The sequence below is a fragment of the Styela clava genome, chromosome 10 (assembly GCF_964204865.1).
Source record: "Styela clava chromosome 10, kaStyClav1.hap1.2, whole genome shotgun sequence".
Taxonomy (NCBI): Eukaryota; Metazoa; Chordata; class Ascidiacea; order Stolidobranchia; family Styelidae; genus Styela; species Styela clava.
Window position 1 is genome coordinate 9,054,952 of NC_135259.1, and position 18,848 is coordinate 9,073,799.

Consider the following 18,848-nt stretch of genomic DNA (forward strand, 5'->3'; position numbering starts at 1 on the left):
AATGGTAAAGTATAGGAAGAATTTTTCGGGATCAAAGGTCGGGGAAAGGTCCATACTTTGTATTTTGCAATTTACTTATAATATATAAATATTGAAATATATTTGGCGGACCGGCAGCAAGGTTGCCGCGGACGAAAGGCAAACCCAAATATTTTATCATCAATTACCCGAAAATCATGAGCGGTACTGGTAAATTACTGTACTAGCAGCCTCATCGGGTGGCCTACAATTCGACTACCGGTACCGGTACACGGACATTTCATAATAGACAACTCGCGAATGTCATAACTTTTCCGGGTCCTGTGACGATGACCCATTCTTCATGATATTGAAATACCAACTGTTCCGAGTCACTTCTGTATTACAATATATGGTAGGATATGGAAAAATTTCCCACTTTCGCCGTACGAAATTTGCCGACTTTCTGACCACGAGAACTGCTGATATGCTTCCATACCGCCATAGGAAAGTCGAAAAAACTAAACCGGTTACCGAACAGCGACGCCCAGGGTTGATGCATGCACTCGCACTTTTCTACAATTGGAAATAAAATGATCGAACGGTTTACTTATACTAGAAAGGATGACTTTGAGCAATATATGGGACATCCCAGTAAAACCCCCATGTTCCTTGCCACGACAACAGCTTTTGAAGTCCAAAATGTTCTGTGAAATCTTATCGACCCCAAACCAGTTGTGGAATAGATAGAATTCCCTTTGGAGTTATACGAATGATACCCTGGAATTGTATTTGTGCTCTCACGCATATCTGCATAACTGCTCCTTACAATCTGGTAAACACATAGACCAGTTCAAATTCTCCAGAGTCCTTCCGTTGCCAAAAAAAGGAAATGCAAAGGATGTGAAAAAAAACTACCGACCAACCAGCTCACTTCCTGCATTTTCCAAAATTCTAGAAAAAAACTTTGTACAAGAGACTCAACCATTTCCTAGACCAAAACAATTTATTCTATTCCCAGCAATTTGGCTTCCGCCAAAATTACTCAACATGTCATGCAACATCCCTACTTGTCAGTAAAATTTTAGAAGGATTTGGAAAGAATGAGTATACTCTTAGTATGTTTTTGAACCTTTCCGCAAGCAACACTCCACTGCTATGGCTGCTAATGTTTTGGTACACAAACTTACCAAGGCTTTTGAAGGCAAACAACATGCAATTGGAATATTCCTTGATATTTCAAAAGCATTTGACACCATTGACCATTCCATCCTTTTAAGTAAGCTCTATCACTATGGAATTAGAGGCGTCCCATTCAATTGGATCAGGAGCTACCTGCAAGACAGAAAACAAATTGTGCAATATGACAACTCATTCTCTACAAATATTTGTGTCATGAAGCACGGAGTTCCACAAGGATCTTTACTTGGCCCATTATTTTTTCTAGCTTACATTAATGACATGTCCAGGTGTCTGAAATCCTCTGAGTCAATCATGTTTGCTGATGACACTGACTTGATTCTTCATGGGGAAAACCTTGAAGATCTGTTCACAGTTGCAAACTACGAACTAGCCAACATTCATAGCTGGATGTTAGTTAATAAATTATCTCTTAATGCTAACAAGACTAAATTTGTATTATTCCATCCAAGCAAGCATAAAAGTGTGAGTTGTACAAAACCACTGCTGCTCAATGGCAATGAAATTGAAAGAGTGAAAGAAATAAAATTTCTAGGAGTTATCTTCGATGAAAATCTGTCTTGGAAATCACACATATTGCATGTTATTGGTAAAACAAAAAGAAACTTGGCAGTTGCTGCCAAAGTATCCCAGTGTGTTAATCAATCAGCTTTACTAGCAATGTTTCAATCATTACTACTCAGCCATATCCGATATTGTTGCTCTGTCTGGCTCCATGGTAATAAAACACTTGTCTCAAAATTGCAAAGTATTTGTAATAATTTTTTAAGAATTCTTTTTAGGAAAGTTAAACGTGAAAGTGTAAACCATTTCTATAAAAAGCTAAATATACTCAAAGTTGAAGATATAATGAAATTTGAAGTATTATCATTAGTCCATGATTTCCATAACAATTCCTTGCCAAACTGCTTCGACGACATACTAACTAAAATTACTTCCAATCGAAGAAGTAGTTCCAACCTGTTCATACCTTTTATGAGTACATCTGTGAGCCAGCATGCCTTATGTTATACTGGGCCCAAGCTGTGGAATTCTCTCCCCTTGAATTTAAAGACATTGAAATCCAAAAAATCTTTTCAGAAAAAAGTCAAGTCCTACTTGGTATCAAAATATTAAAATTTATTATTAGAATCACACTGTTATATATTTTTCATATGTAATTAGCTACAACTTCAAAAGAAAGACCATGACATAAGTTGGGACACTCAGCACTTGCACATACTTATTGTTTTCATGAGAATGTTGAACAGCCATAACATTGTTATTGTCTCTGAGATTGCTAATTTATTTTTGAACAAGCAGTTGAGCTCTCTTCATCTGTTTTGCATTCTAGTTGGCCATTTATTTTGTTCTATAGCATAAGATTTTCCTTAATATGGCTGTTCACATTCTGATATCTGCATGTGCATGTTTCCTTTTCTTTCAATGTTGGGTGTCTGATATTCCACATGCGTGAACTTTGTTTTCTATTTCAGTATTTGGGTGGTGTGGTTCTTTGTGATGGTTGTAGACAGTAGAATTAAACTCCTGTACCTAATATTGTAATTAGGTGACCAGTCGAGGTATATTTGGATTCTCCCCTATTGTTATTGTTTCTGAGATCACTAATTAATTTTGAACAAGCAGTTGAGCTCTCTCCATCTGTTTGCATTCTAGTTGGCCATTTATTTTGTTCTATAGCATAAGATTTTCCTCAATATGGCTGTTCACATTCTGATATCTGCATGCGCATGTTTCCTTTTTTTTCAATGTTGGGTTTCTGATATTCCACATGCGTGTACTTTGTTTTCTGTTTGGGTGGTGTGATTTATTGTGAGGGTTGTAGACGGTATAATTTAACTCCTGTACCTAATATTGTAATTAGGTGACCAGTCGAGGTATATTTGGATTCTCCCCTACATTATGCTGTGTCCTGCGTGTGTACAAAGTTTTTATCCTTGGTCGAATTTATGCTGTGTATAGCATGCAAATGTGTAAGGGTTAGTGTGATGTTAATGACTAATGAAGATAATGGCATACATGTGTGTGGTTTGACCGACATCGAAAGGTTTTTGCATGGTTTGTGAACAATTTCTCTTGTGTCCCAACCACAATCTCTTCTTTCTCAGGTCTTTCAACTAGCAGTCTAATGATATTTAATTAATATTAATCAATATTTACACAATTCAACAACTTCCACTCAAAGGTGTAGGGTAGTTTTCTATTGATTCCTTATTTGCAATCATTGAATATTGTACTCGCAGATATATTTTTCGTTTTTCAGGACGTCATGATGATCAATTCAAATGCTATCTATGTCAACATGAAAGGTGTATACATCAACAAAACTTGCAGACTGATGAATCATCCGTGATGAATTTGAACTGACCGCAGTGATCAACAACCTCAATTAAAGTTACTTGCCTATAATCCATGACCCTAGAAACTTTACTTGAACCTTAAACACCATATATATTCCCTTAACCAATTTTCCTACCTCTGTATCATACCGCCCTAATTAATTTTAATTATGATTACCGGTACTGTTATTGATTAATAGTATTTAAAATAATTTGGACGTTATTTGGCTTGTTGTGGCTTCTATTTGATGAGTGAAGCAGGTCTAGCCCACCTCTTCATACATCCAACTTGGCAATTCTGATTGGGCAATTTGACATTAGGTGACTCCAATTATAATCAGCTTGACGATATCTTTTGAGGAATACTTTTCTATCCACAATACATTACTCTTGTTGACTAATTAGGTATCCAATTTGGCAATCCTCATAAAATTATTAATTTGGTGTGGCAAAAGAATTTATTCATTTTTTTATTTTTTATTTGTTTGTATATTTTCGTTCCTTTTTACTTTTAAGTCTCGCTTTTTTCGCTTCCGACAGTATCATGTCTCGATGATTGTGTGTGTGTGTGTGTGAGTTTTTTTTTTACTTTTGGGTGAGCAAACACGTACTACTTCTTTTATCAATACCTTTCCATCTAAAATCTGTACGTTTCAAACCTTATTCGAGGTTTTGTTCGCTTTCCCGATTCTATAATCAGTTACTTTTACTTTTGTTTTTATCTATTTTTTTATCGTCTATTGCTGATTATGGAGTCGAAATAAACTTATACTTATACTTATACTTATACTAGCCAAATTGCATCATATTGGCGTTTAAGGTCAGAGTTATAATTGGTTCAAAGGCTACCTATCAGGAAGGAAACAAGTAGTAATATACAATGATGTAGCATCCAGCACATACTGTAATTTGACTGTAGGCACATTACAAGGTTCTATTTTGATTCCAGAAATATAGAAATAGACCAACTTTTATTTACTACAGTAAAAAATTCTAGTTTCCCCGGAAAATCTCAAATTTATACGGCGAAGCGCTGACAATCGATCAGTGAGTATAAATTACACATGTCTATGTAAATTTCAAAAATATGATATGAAAATAATCTCATAATTGTGAAATTATTCAAATCTGCCTTTTGGTTAATTGAATTTTGACAAGCTATATACTCGACCACTTAAATATAAAAAAAATCTTTTTTATCAGTCGAAGGTGAATTCGTTTTCTGTAATCAGTTTTAATATTTGAATATTGACAAAAGAAAAATAAAGAAAGTAGAAATTTTTATCCACGATAGAGTTCCGCTAACAAAGAGATAACATCTTTAAAAGCAAGAAAGTTTTCGTTTTATTCTCTCGTATGCGAAGTCGTTGTTGGTAACTTAGAAACCTTAACTTAACATATATATATATCTGAATTTGATTGCCCAACTAATTTATACCTTTCGATGTTTGTACGAGAGATGTAAAGGTCTGGATGAATAGATCATGTTGCATGCTAGGACCTTAGCACATCTAGCACAGGCTAAGCACAACCGAGAGAAGTGTGTATAGCAGCACCATCACATGATCTTGGCTGAAAGGTCGAGCTCGTCAATTTTTTTGCAATCAATATACTAAACCAGTTTTTGTATATTCAATTTTAAGTAACCTCATGTTTTTCAATTTTTTATTGACACTGCTACCAATACCATGGCAAAAAGCTCATTCACGTAAAGTTCTAATTCTTCAAGGTCCGTTCATAGAATTCATTTGTGAGAAATTCGTGTTATTGAAATTAATAGTATTCTACAAATTAATAAAAATCTCAGAATTATACGACGGCTCAGCTATACAATTACATACTTTATTGCATTTAAGATTTTTCATGTGCATCATGATTATTTGAATCATTTTCTAAAAAACTATACGGCCACCTCAACGAGAATGAGCACCACTGAAAGATTAATGAAGGGACATGCAAGAATAAATCAAAAAACAATGAAAACTTTGTCATGCCCACACAAGTACGTGGTAGCGAAGCCATAATAGGTTTTTGATGTTTTCAACAATGAAAGAGTACACTGTATGAAAACTTACTGGAAAACTACTTCTATACTTTTGTAAATTTTGAGACAATTTCCAACTAGTCGCCAATTTCTCAAATTTTCCGTTGTCGTATATATATGTACAAATTTTGTATGGAAAACCGAATGGAGGGACTAAAGTGATCTATTTTCCTACAAGCAACATTATGATGGTCAATAAAACCATCTCAGAATAATATCTGTCGAGCCACGGCTTATTCAACGAGTAAATTAAAGAATACTATGAAATAAATATAAAATTGTCTAGTTTGCCACAGCTGTTATTTATTTTCGCTGCAAATCATTAAAAAGATTAAACAGTAAAAACATCTTGGTTAGTAAAAAACAATCAAAAACATTTTTTTTTTGAAAAAACAATGATATGTGTTAAATGCATGAAATATATCTTAATGATATTTGCTGTTTCATCAATTCATTGGTCTTCGCTCAATTATGTATACATATTATCTTTTCACACATCTGCAAAAAATAAATATATTATCTGAATCATAAAATTGGATAATGAACTGGTACATGTATACTTTTCAAGATCAAGTAGTTTCGATATTAATTAAAAATGAAAATGTACTTGATAAGAATTGATGGCCATTCATAAAGCAAACCATTGAATATCAAAACACTGAATGAAACAATCCTAGATTGGTTAAATGCCAAAAACATGTCAATCAAATATTTTTAGACTCGCTGTTAACTTGTCAGCCAGCTACAAACGATTACTTATCATGAAAACTTCAATCACGTAAAACAACAAAACTACATAAATATTATTGTTTTAGGTATTTATATCAATGAAGTAATTTAACTTGTGTACTTTTTGGAATGTTTGAAGTTTCATACCTGCAAGTATTTACTGATGTGATCGTCTCAGTTTCAACCCTATTGTTTTTTCGAACTTGAAAACTCATTTCGTATTCGACCTCTTCAGTTTTGTACCGTAATGAGCTGAAGTCTTTGCCAGTAACAGGATCTTTGCAACGTGAAGAACACTCCGCTCGTAGAAATATCGAAGGGTGTACATTACGAGGGCAACGAATCCTGAAGTTAAATTTATATATGTCGAAGCAGTGAGAATTTACTAATAATTAACAATAAAAAACATCAAATGAATACGTAGTTGCCAACCATCTAAACATGTTATCAACCTGTTAGTAAAAATTACAATTACGGTTTTCTTTTTTTTTCTCCAATCATTGAAAATCAAAGCTGATTATGAAACAAATGAATGACTTCACATTTAATTGATTCAAAAATACAAAACTTGACAAGATGTGTCAACAACTAATGCTCAAATGCATACCTATTTTATGATGCGAATGAAGAAAAGCAAGATTTTAATCATTTGTCTACTTTACAATTTTCTTTATACCGATAAAGAGTAGGCTACAAAATAATATCTTTATTCGAATCTAACACGTAGTCATATTACAAAAATGTACAAACCAATTCAATGTTACTGGAACGAATAGGTTGTTGTCATATCTTGTTAATACAATGTAGCAAGAATTATCGTTGATGAATCTGAAAAATAATTTCAAATATATAGAATAATGATATATTACTACCTACAAAACATTTTCAAAATTTTCAATATTGCAAATTGAAACAGCTCAAATCCTAAATTTAAATGATCAAATACACTAGTAATAATTTACAAAAATAGGAAAATATACACAGATATATGTAATTGATACTTACTGATCTACACTCAATGCTTCACAGTACATGGAGAAAAGTAGGACTGTTGTCAAACATATCTGAAACACGAGGAATTTATAAAAAGTTCAAAATTTATTACTCATAGAAGATTTTATGAAAAGCCGTTCTTACCGTAGTGAATGAAAGTTTGTTCATTTTTTTTGTTTCTTCTCTTAATCTTTATACACGCTCTGATGTGATTCTTCAAATATATCGACGATCTTATGATTCGTGTATCTCATTGTGCTCATATATATATATAAGTTTAGGCACAATTAGATTTTTTCAAAGATTAATTTTATTTCCAAATGGCGTTCACAAAATTAGGGCGTGCTCAAGTAAACATTTATTACAGCTGAATATGCGAAAAATGGAAAATGTTTTATCGAACCTATTTTCGATTCGTGAGGACCTCTCCTTTCCTATATTCACAGTATCCGGTACATGATATGTGTATTTTTTTTACAATGTGTACAACCTGGTACACGAATTTATTCTCTTAGTCTTGATTTTAAAATATGTTTGTTACATACATTATTTCAATAATGTTGTTTTTCATCTCAGCTATTTTTCATGATTAAAAATTTACGAATAACGAAGGCTGATTTTGTAAAACTTGTTACTAGGAAAAGACTTTTAAAATTTTACAAGATTTTGATATATTATAAAAATTTATATCGAGAATTCAGTAACTTTGTTTATAGCTGATATTACACATGGATATATTGACAACTCCACTAAATTTTATCCGTTAAGCAGGTGGTGATTTAACGTTTTGTTAATTTCTGAGTTGAAAGAGATTTGTTATACTGAAGATTGTTGTACTCAAAATTAAGCTTTTCTACTCCAAAATATCGCACTCAAAAATGCAAGAAATATAAAGTCATAATTTTGTTTAAATTTTTTCCTCAAAGAAAACTCTTGAAAATAATACACCAGATTTGTGAGTATATGCAATTACAAAATCATATTTAGTCAATTATCATTTTATTTATGATATTTCGAAACAATGGCTTTGTGCTCATTATTCTAACTCATTTTTTAAATCAATATTTTTGGCGAGACAAGTAGAAAATTGATTTTGCCTAAAATACAACTTTCAATATGAATAAATTGGTTGGATCTAGTGATATTTATGTTAGATTTGCCTACATATAACTTCTGTTACTTCAACTATCCGTGCAAGATGTCTGTTTTACTAGGACCCAAAATACCCATATTTATAAAAATGTTGGTCGATGCGAAAGCCATTGCAATGTTTTCTATACATTTGAAAGAAAGTTTCATAACTTTGGATTACAAAGTTTCTTGAGAAAAATTTCACACGATGTCCGAGATCGGTAACTTGAAAATTATGAAAGAGATTCCTATGTGATAAAGCTCAGCATGATAACAATTGATTAAACTAATTATATAACATAAGAGTGATTTTGCGGAGTTTTTCAGGCCTCATGTTTATTGCCTGATGAATGTCAGATATAATGTTTCTTACTTTTTGATCAGAAGATGAAGAGTAAGGTTTTGATTCGTATAAACCAAAAAATCAACCTTTAGATAAATTATTATCTCAATTGCAAAACAGAGTTTTCCTTATTAAATACCATGCTGTGTGCGCCAATGATATCAATGCGCATAACAATTGATGTCTGTTTTCAGTCTCTTTTCTTCATTTGAACTTGTAACTTTAATTTTAGAAAAGCAAAGTCACTAATAATAGAATGGGCAACGTGAATACAGATGAAGACACAGGAATGAACTGAAAAAATAAACAAATATTAATCAGAAGTGATTATCACTTCTGGTGTGGAAGACGTAAACTGCATTAAGATCGTTTGCTTTCTGACTAAAACGACATCAAGAACGACAACAAGGCTTAAAATACGCATCGAATCCAATTTTTATACCAAAAAAAGCTGAGTGGCGATTTGTTTTTCCTTCGAGAATTCAACTTAAGCAGACGGGCATCGAGATATAAATAGGTACATTAACAAACATATGGCATAACTTACTTGTTACCAGCAATAATTTACTAAATACTAAAATGATTAGTTTTAACAAATGTTTTCAGTTAAGCTTGTTTATGAAAATTGATATTAGCGCCCCACAATTTTCTTATGTTTTGAAAATGACATATCAATGACATCATTCCTGAATATAATGGCACAAACAAATTATACACCAATTTTATTGATGAATTGCTTTATTATGATGTTCCGTCAATGTTACGGTCATTTATTTATACCATAACATTTCAGCATAGTCAGCATGACGTAAAATGTTTAATTTGTTAATGTAAAGATGTTTCTATTTTGATATCATTGTCAGGTTGTTTCTAAACATTGATATTATTGCACCACATTCCTTTTTTAAATGACATATATATCAATTACATCATTCCTGATTATAATAGCAAAAAGAATTATATACGCCAATATTATTGATGAATTGATGTATTATGATGTTCCCACAATGTTATAGTCATTTATCTAAAGTCTAAACCGTAACATTTCAGTATAGTCAGCATGACGTAATATGTTTAGTTTAATAATATTGATGTGAAGATGTTCTTATTTTGATATCATTGTCAAAAAATAAGTAATTCCAATTCGTACGGTTGTTTAAATTTACTAAACAATAATATTTGTAGATGGTATATTTGTGTTTCAATCTTATCAGAAAGTTAGAATTTATTACATATACATGTATAAGCGATATTAGCGAAGTAATTGCAAAATACCATAAAACATTCAAATTTATGTTTTATATTGGAGATTATATTTGATTTAGGAAAGATAGAATACGGCCTTGCTGAAAAAAAAATACGGACCATTTGGGTTATGCAATTTTATTAGCTATCAAAAAAGTACCGGATTCATAACAATATAACTCTTTTACATTTTCTGCTGTTTGCGTTCAACAAATTATTCCCAGAATTCGCAATTCCTCAAAAATAAAAAGATATCGGAAGTAAACTGCATTTTTATTAAGCAAATAAAATTGTAAAAGATCGATCATTTTAAATACTTATCGAAGTTTGTCTATGGTTGCAGATGAGATACTTTGTCTATATAAGAAGGCACATTCAGTATCGTTTACATATGAAAAAGTCTAAATGAATATAAAACAAAATCTATGATTTTGTTAGAAAATTTTTAATTAATAACCAAGTAAACAAATTGAATTACCGGAAAACATTATTTAAAGGCAGCACCTAACTAATGCAATATATTTTTCTAATTTATTATTTTGTAGTCTCATCAAACGAATAGCACTAACTTATTTTTATATAGTTGTGGTAAAGATAAACGACCATTTGTACATGCGAACATACATAACTGTTTTAGGTAAAATTATATTCAAGATGACGCAATGAAAACGTACTTCATGAAGCCCATTTTTTCGTTTCAAGTTCAATAAATTTTGGTCAAGTAAAAATTTTGACTCTGCAATTAACTTAAAAGTCTGGTTTATTAGATATTCTCATTAATAATTTTAAACAACGCTTCCAAAGTAATGATAATAAAGTTAGTATACAATTCAATTCAAGAATTTTGGCATCAACAATTATTAATTTTAATAGAAAATTTGCACCTTCACTTACATTCGTTATATGCTTTGGCAGACCGTATGGTTTAGCTTCGACCTGTGTGTTCTTTATTATTTTTTGCGTATAATGGGTTGAACATGAATGCATGGGAAGAAGATTTTTTATACTAGTTAATAAATTATTCAAAATTAGATTAGAAGAATAAAACGCGTAGTATGGTAGAAAAAAACTGAATTGTCTTCTATAAACCTATATTATTTCACGGAATCGTTTATTATTTATAGAAGAGCAATACCATTTTAAAGCTTATAGTACTGAATGATGCAGAAAAAATTGTTAGGTGATGGGTTTAGAAATAGACTTAAACAGACTGGTTTGTACCAAACATATTATATATTAACGGGTACTGGACTCATGTCAAATCCATTTGTAAACTTTTCATTACTGTCCACAGAAGTGCGTGATATGGGATTCCAATTTAAGTTTTAGTTGTTTGCAACACTGAGAGAGTACTATGCAGGATAACTTAGTGCTACATTTTTATATTCTTTCGAGAAAACTCTGAACTAATCGCAATTTTCTGCTGTCGTATAAAAATATTTCGTATCGGAAGCCGAAGCGTGGCACGATAGTGACATATTTTCTAACAAGCACTATTGTGATGGTAAGTAAATACAAGTGGATTAAAACAAAATAGTTGGTAGAACTTTCTAATTCTGAATTTGGTGTTTAAAAATTATGAAAACTATGATTACTGACTATTTGTAATTCAATCCTATTTCTAAGTCACTAGCAAAATAAGATTGGCCTGGCTACAAAGTAAAATCCATCATGTGGTAGTTTTAGAAAAGAAATATATCTTTGCAGTTGCTGACCATAATAAATTTATTGATTCAAACAAACGCAAAAAAGAAAATGAATGCATGCACACAATATCCCAATATAGCGTAGTTAATATTCACGTTACTTTTTTCACATAATAGAAAACCAGAATAAAACAACCTCAGAATAATATTCATTAATTTAACAAAGGGTGAAGAGCTCTGTCAACGATTATTTAGTGGATTATTTGAATAAAAATATATTGTGTGGTCAAATTGAAAATTGGTCAATTTACTATAACAATTGCTTACCTGCCTTGCGAAAAAATAAAAACCATCAAACTGTAAGAACATTTTTGTTAGTAAAAATTATACAAAAACATTTTTTTAAAAGCAATGATATATGTTAAATGCATGCAATATATTTTAATGGTATTTGCTGTTTAATCAATCTATTAGTCCTCGCTTAAATATGTAGACATATTATCTTCTCACACATCTGCAATAAATAAATATATTATCAGAATTTTACTCTTATAAATTCAGATAACTAACTGATACAGTATAATTTCCAAGATCAAGTATTCTTTAAATTAAATAAAAATGATATATTTCGTAAAAAAAAATTTGACCATATATATATATATATATATATATATAGTAAAATATTGAATGAAATGAATTTAAATTTGTAAAATGTCAAAAACATGTCAATTCAATGTTTGTAGATTCGTTACGAACTTGTCAGCCAGCTACAAGCGATTACTCATCACGAAAAGTTTATTTACGTAAAACAACAAATAAATATTATAGTTATCGGCATCATTATCATTGAAAAATTATTACCTGCTTCAGATATTTTTATCAATAAAGTTAATGTACTTTTTAGAATGTTTGAAAGTTTATACCTGCAAGTCTGCAATGATCTGATAGTCTCAGTTTCAACCCTATTGCTTTTTCGAACTTCGAAACTCATTGCGTATTTGACCTCTTTAGTTGTGTACAGTTGTGTGCTGAGGTCATTGCCAGTAACAGGATCTTTGCATCGAGAAGAACACTTCGCTCGTACAAACATCGAAGGATATACATTACTAGGGCAACGAATCCTGAAGTCAAATATATATATGTCAAAGCACTGAGAATTTACCAATACTTTACAATAAAAAACATCAAATGAAAGCGTAGTTACCATTTGAACATGTTATCAACCTGTTTTATAAAAATGACAATCACTGTTTTCCTTATTTTTTTGTTCAATCATCAAAAATCAAAGCTGATTATGAAAAGAAAGAATGCCTCCACAATTGATTGATTGAAATATAAAAAAAAAACTTGACAAGATGTTTTATTAATTAATGCATAGTGCGCCAATTTCATAACTCGATTAAAAAAAGAAATATTTCCATTATTTCTTTATTTTATTATAATCTTTATACCAGGAGACGGTATTAAATGATTGAATAAGGATAAATAGTACAAAAATAGTATTTTTATTCAAATCTAACACGTGGTCATATCGAAAAAATGTACAAACCAATTCAATGTTACTGGAACGAAGCCATCGTAGTCATATCTTGTAGAATGAATGTAGCAAGAATTATTGTTAATAAATCTGAAAAATATTTAAGAACTTTCAGGTATAATGAATCTTGTTATATTACTACCTATAAAACATCAATAAAATTGTAAATATTCCAAATTGAAATACATTAAAGCTTAAATTCAATAGATGGAATTGTAGTAATAATTTACAACAATAGAAAGATATACACGGATATATGTAATTTATACTCACTGTTCCACACTCAATGATTCGCAGTACATGGGGCAAAATAGGACTGTTGTCAAAAATATCTGAAAAACGAAAAATTCAGGTGAATTTCGAAATTTAGTCCCAGTAAAACCTTTTTCCAATTGCTTTTATTACCCTCAATTAGGTATTTCTTACCGTAGTGAATGAAAGTTTGTTCATCCTAATATTTCTTCTATCAATCTTTATACACGTTTTGATGTGATTCTTCATATGTATCAACGATTTTATGATTCGTGTATCTCATTGTGGTCATATATATACGTGTACGAACAATTAAAATAAATTAAACTTCTTTTCATTTAATTTCGGAAAGGATGTGCACAAAATTGTGATTTTTTACATTCGTGCTTAAGAAAAAATTTATTCCTGCTGAATATGCTCAAATCGTGAGGACCATTCCCTTTTAGGAATATTTCCCGTATCAGGTACATGCTGTTTATCAGTCTGTCTGTTTAGAAAAATTTTACAATTCTATTGTTCTGCATCTCATCTATTTTTAGAATTAAAAATTTATCAATAATAAAAGCTGATTTATTAAAACTTGTTACTAGGAAAATACTTTAAAATTTTTACAGGACTTTGATTAATAATACATTTTATTCTTCCAAAATATAGTGAATTTGTATATAGCTGATATTACATATAGATATATTGACAACTCCACTAAATTCTATCCGTTAGGCAGGTGGTGGTTTAACATTTTCCTTTATTTCAAATTTGAAAGAGAGATGTTATACTGTAACTCATCGAGTACGAAATCAAGCTATTCAACTCAAATAATAGTTAGTAATGCTAGAAATAAAGGTCATAATTTAGTTTAAATTTTCAAAAAAAAAAATGGAAAAATAATAAATCAGATTTGTGAGTATTTAGAATTGGAAAATCATATTTACTCAAAACATCATCTTCCCTATGATATTTGAAACAATCGCTTTAACCTTGTTTCTTAATATTTTTAGCGTATTATGGGTTGAACATAGATGCATGGAGAGTGAATTTTTTATGCCAGTTAATATTTTATTCAAGTGTACATCAGAAGGAATAGAACGCGTAGTATAGTAAGAAAACTGAATTGTCTTCTATAAGTTCGATAATATTTCACCGAATCGTTTATTAGAAGAGCAACAGCATTTTAAAGCTTAGGAAGTATAGTGTGTGAAGCAGCTTAAGTGATAAAGTGGGTTTAGAAAAAGACTTAAACAGACTGGTTTGTACCGAAAAAAATATATATTAACGAGTACCAAACTTAAATTCAAAACCATCTGTGAATGTTTTGTTATTGTGACAGAAAAAATTGCGAAAAAAGATATGATGAATTAGATTAGCTAGGGTGAGTCACGATTTATTTCGAATGTTTTTATTACAGCTTTTGTTTACGTGACCATAAACTAAAAATTCATTGTATATAAAACTCTCATATAAACATGAAAAGGTTAATTCCAAAAATACACGAATTTCGTGAGTCGTGGTTAAATCGTCTCCAAAACAGTTTAAAAGATATCTCCTCTAGATTTTGAAATATTGAGGTTTAAAAAACGAGTTAATACATTTTTATTTAAATATTGATTTAATTATATTTGTTTCCCTCTGGAATGTTATCACTACCAATATTACAAATTGGGTTATTTTAGGCTATCTCAGAGTTCTAAACAACTTCACAAAACTATTAATATATCAAATGTGATGGATTTGTCTAATGCTTTATTTTCGTGAACAATGTGCCTGGCATTAATAAATCCAGACCTTTCTGGATAAATACTCATTTCTGTAGACGGTAATATTACAGTTAATTGGAAGCACTATTAAGTTATTATTTTTGTTATGTGTTCCCGTATTACATCAGTGATAAGTTCTGTTCAGAAATACACTTAAATAATGTATTATTTTGACTTAATATATTTTCACAGAAATGTTTCAATCATTCAATCTTTCAATTCCTATTTTTAATATTAAAATTAACGTGAAAATATGGAATTATAACAGCGTAATATAACAGCATTTTATATGTTTCATTCAATCTTACGGAAACTTTAATTTATTGAATGAAAATTAGATTCTTGTTCTGAGATTATATTTGAAAGCGATATCAATGGCACACCAAAAATTATTTAAAAAAAAAATTATTTTAATAAATTTTGAATCAAAACGATTGTTTAAAAAGTTATAAACAAATGATATTTGACTCTCTGACTTTTCTTATTTTAAATTCTCGCCATTGTGACTTATTACTTTTATCGTTCCGAATGCAAAAATTAATGAAATGTTATTTTTATATGTTTGGCGTTTACACTTTTTGAGCGAGCATTTTCAGAGTTGAATAGCTTGATTTCGAACTAATTTCAAATATTATACCTAGCGGCTTACACTCCGATATCAACAAAACGTCAATACCAAGACATTCTTAACGTAGAGCCTCCAGTGAAGGTGTCTATCTAACCATGTCAAATCTATATAACCATGTGTAATATCATCTATCAACAACGTTAGTTCATATTGTAAAAGTGATTTTTTAACACTATTTTCAGGCTGATGAAAACTAGAAAAATCCCTTCATAGTACCAACCTTTTTTTTAGGTCATTTTTTCATCATAAAAATAGTTAATATGCCTGACAGCATTATTGTAACATTGCTTTTAAGCACATTTCAAGTCGACGACCGAAAAAACTTGTACCAGGTTGTGCACATTTAAAAAATATCTGACAGATAAAAAATCTGTACTAGATACAGTGATATTTATAACAAAGGGATGGTCCTCACGAACCGAAAATAGGTTCAAAAAAACAACACTCGATTCTTCTCGTATTCATAAACAACAATATATTTACTCATGTATACGCAAATATTGTAACAAAATAAATTTACAGGGAAAATCCTCATCCGTCCACTTCTACAGTCCCACTTGTAGCGCTATGTACTGTGGTGCATTGAGATTCGATCAGTGAGTATAAATTACACATATCCATGTATATTTCAATAATATTGTAAACAATGAGTACAGTATTCAATTGTTTCAATTCGAGCTCTAATTTTTATATTTTCCCAATCTGCAGTATTGAAGATCTTCGATATTTTTCTGTTGCGCATAATGTAACACCACCTATATCTTGCGAAAGTAAAATTAATTTTCAGATTCATCAACAATTATTCATGCTACGTTTCAACAGTAAAATATGACAACGCTGGATTTGTTTCAATAAAACTGGATTGGTCTATACATTTTCATAATATTACCATGTATATAATTTTTTACTGTATCCAATCATAGGACTTGAACATATCGGCCAGTTTGAAAGTTATTTTAAAGGTTAATTTTGAACCAGGTATGCACTCGAACATTAATTTATGGAAAACATTGTTAAGTTTTGCATCAGTCAAAGATGAACTTTTTTTCTGTAATCAGATTTGATTTTCGAATATTGACAAAATAAAATAAAAGAAGAAGAAGAATAGACATTTTTATCTACGATGGACTACTTCCTCCAACAAGTAGATAACATCTTTAAAAAGTAAGAAAGTTTTTGTTTGATTTTTTTGTATGCAAAGTCTTTGTTAGTAACTTGGACACTTTTGGCATAACATTTATAAATTTCACTGCAGAATTCGTTGCCCAACTAATGTATATCCTTCGATGTTTGTACGTGCGAAGTATTCTTCCCGATACAAATATCCTCTGACTGGCAATGACATCAGAGCATTACGATACAAAACTAAAGAGGTCTACTACGCACGAACCTTGAAACTGAAACTGTCAAATCAGTGCAGACTTGCAGGTATAAACTTTCAAACAATCCTAAAAAGTAAATTTATCTAAATTATATTTTTGAATCTATGAGGACTACTGTTCTTCAATAACAAACAAGGGCACATACGACCTATATATATTTATATAGTTACAAAATCCTTACATTATAAAATCAGCTTTCTTCAATCGAACATTTTCAAGGAAAACTTGGATTGCGTAAAACAACATACTTTGTCGATTTACCAACTTTCCCCTAAAACAAGGTAGGGGGCTAATTTTGTAATGCATTTGCCTGTATATTCTTGAAAATGTAAAACATATTTAATTGGAGGATTTGGTATTTCGCCAATTCCTTTCATTAAATATTTACTAATCATTAATCGAAAACAATGCGTTCACGTGTAATACCATTTTAATCTAACTCTAAGATTAACATAGTCTCAAGTGAAAGTACCATAAGAGTTAAATTCTGACAATATTCTCTTTATATATATTTTAAATTTTTACTGCAGATGTGTGAGAGGATAGTTTGTCTACATTTTCGACTAAGGACCAATGGATCGACGAAACAGCAACTATCACTAAATTATATTGCATGCTTTTACTTTAATACTTGTTATATTGAGTGAAAATTTATTTATAAATTATCTTTACCATGAAACAATCTACATACAATATACCACAGATTGGTGGTTTAAAATTATTAGAGGCAGCCCAAATAAAGTGCTGAAGCAAATCGGACAATTTTTTTCGGACATTATTTCTCCTGATCTATTTTGAAGAATAAACTGATGACAGAGATCCGCGTTCTTCTTTGTTTAACAAAGAATACCTTAGTGGTTGATTAGTTTAGTCAGTTGTCTATAAAGTGAGAAAATGATTGATAACTCACCTGTATTTGCTTTTGTGTTATTCTCGATATGTGTAAGCTGATAAGAGTCTAATCGATTATACCAGTGCAATCTAATCGTTCCGAATATTTGAGACATATCTTATTTCATTAATATCACCGGTGGATACACCCATCTATTACTGCATTGTGCAGGCAATTTACAAACTCATAAAGTAAATATAAGCCGTTGACTGGATACGAAATGAACATATGAACCATTTGTTTATTGTTGCTAGAATTTCACTTCTTATTGTTATGAAAAGGCCGCTTTTCTCTTCGGCTAATGCAGTGATTTCAAACCTGGGGGTCGCGACCCACGAGGGGTCGTGAAACATTTTTCGGGGGGTCGCAGAACAAAGTAATTTTATTTTTGATTTTTTTCAATAAAATATACCCTAATAAGAAACGTAGCGGTCGCGGCAGGAAATTTTCGTAGCAGTGTTGCGGACCCTCGCGTTGATTTTCTAATATATAAAAATTCAATTGACAATGAAACTATACGAGATATACAGTTCTATTTTGGTGATAACGGGATAATAAAATAATTGATAATATTTGAATTGATTCAATATAACAATTTAGACTAAACTCGTTAAAGCTTAATATCATTTTGTTTTGTCGGGTCTACTAATCTATATTCAAATTCAGCACATATATATTTTGAAGAGGGTCGCGGCATGTTGGAAAATATTTAAAAGGGGGCTCGAGGCAAAAAAGATTGGTTGAGAACAACGGGGCTAATGAATTAATTTCATTC

General features: G+C 30.7%; 2 protein-coding genes across 2 annotated transcripts; both read right to left on the bottom strand.

The window, feature by feature from the left end:
• Positions 1 to 5,963: 5,963 nt before the first annotated feature.
• LOC144428270 (uncharacterized) lies at positions 5,964 to 7,318 on the bottom strand. Its single transcript, XM_078117255.1, has 4 exons — positions 7,276 to 7,318; positions 7,021 to 7,098; positions 6,418 to 6,615; positions 5,964 to 6,039 (listed from the first exon to the last, which is right to left on the bottom strand). The coding sequence occupies exons 1-4, from the start codon at positions 7,302 to 7,304 to the stop codon at positions 6,024 to 6,026; spliced, it is 321 nt and encodes a 106-aa protein (XP_077973381.1). The 5' UTR covers positions 7,305 to 7,318; the 3' UTR covers positions 5,964 to 6,023.
• A 4,554-nt stretch (positions 7,319 to 11,872) lies between these two features.
• LOC120337758 (uncharacterized) lies at positions 11,873 to 13,681 on the bottom strand. Its single transcript, XM_078117254.1, has 5 exons — positions 13,592 to 13,681; positions 13,439 to 13,497; positions 13,178 to 13,255; positions 12,552 to 12,749; positions 11,873 to 12,142 (listed from the first exon to the last, which is right to left on the bottom strand). The coding sequence occupies exons 1-5, from the start codon at positions 13,664 to 13,666 to the stop codon at positions 12,127 to 12,129; spliced, it is 426 nt and encodes a 141-aa protein (XP_077973380.1). The 5' UTR covers positions 13,667 to 13,681; the 3' UTR covers positions 11,873 to 12,126.
• Positions 13,682 to 18,848: the final 5,167 nt, after the last annotated feature.

What these genes read in the sequence shown, in the direction of transcription:
- LOC144428270 (XM_078117255.1), bottom strand. Translation starts at nt 7,304, where the DNA reads ATGTACTGTGAAGCATTGAGTGTAGATCA. An exon ending in GAAGCATTGAGTGTAGATCA is followed by an intron (nt 7,099 to 7,275) that starts GTAAGTATCAAT and finishes ATTATTTTTCAG; the next exon opens with ATTCATCAACGATAATTCTT. An exon ending in GTTCCAGTAACATTGAATTG is followed by an intron (nt 6,616 to 7,020) that starts GTTTGTACATTT and finishes ATTTAACTTCAG; the next exon opens with GATTCGTTGCCCTCGTAATG.
- LOC120337758 (XM_078117254.1), bottom strand. Translation starts at nt 13,666, where the DNA reads ATGAAGAATCACATCAAAACGTGTATAAAGATTGATAGAAGAAATATT. An exon ending in GAATCATTGAGTGTGGAACA is followed by an intron (nt 13,256 to 13,438) that starts GTGAGTATAAAT and finishes AATATTTTTCAG; the next exon opens with ATTTATTAACAATAATTCTT. An exon ending in GTTCCAGTAACATTGAATTG is followed by an intron (nt 12,750 to 13,177) that starts GTTTGTACATTT and finishes ATTTGACTTCAG; the next exon opens with GATTCGTTGCCCTAGTAATG.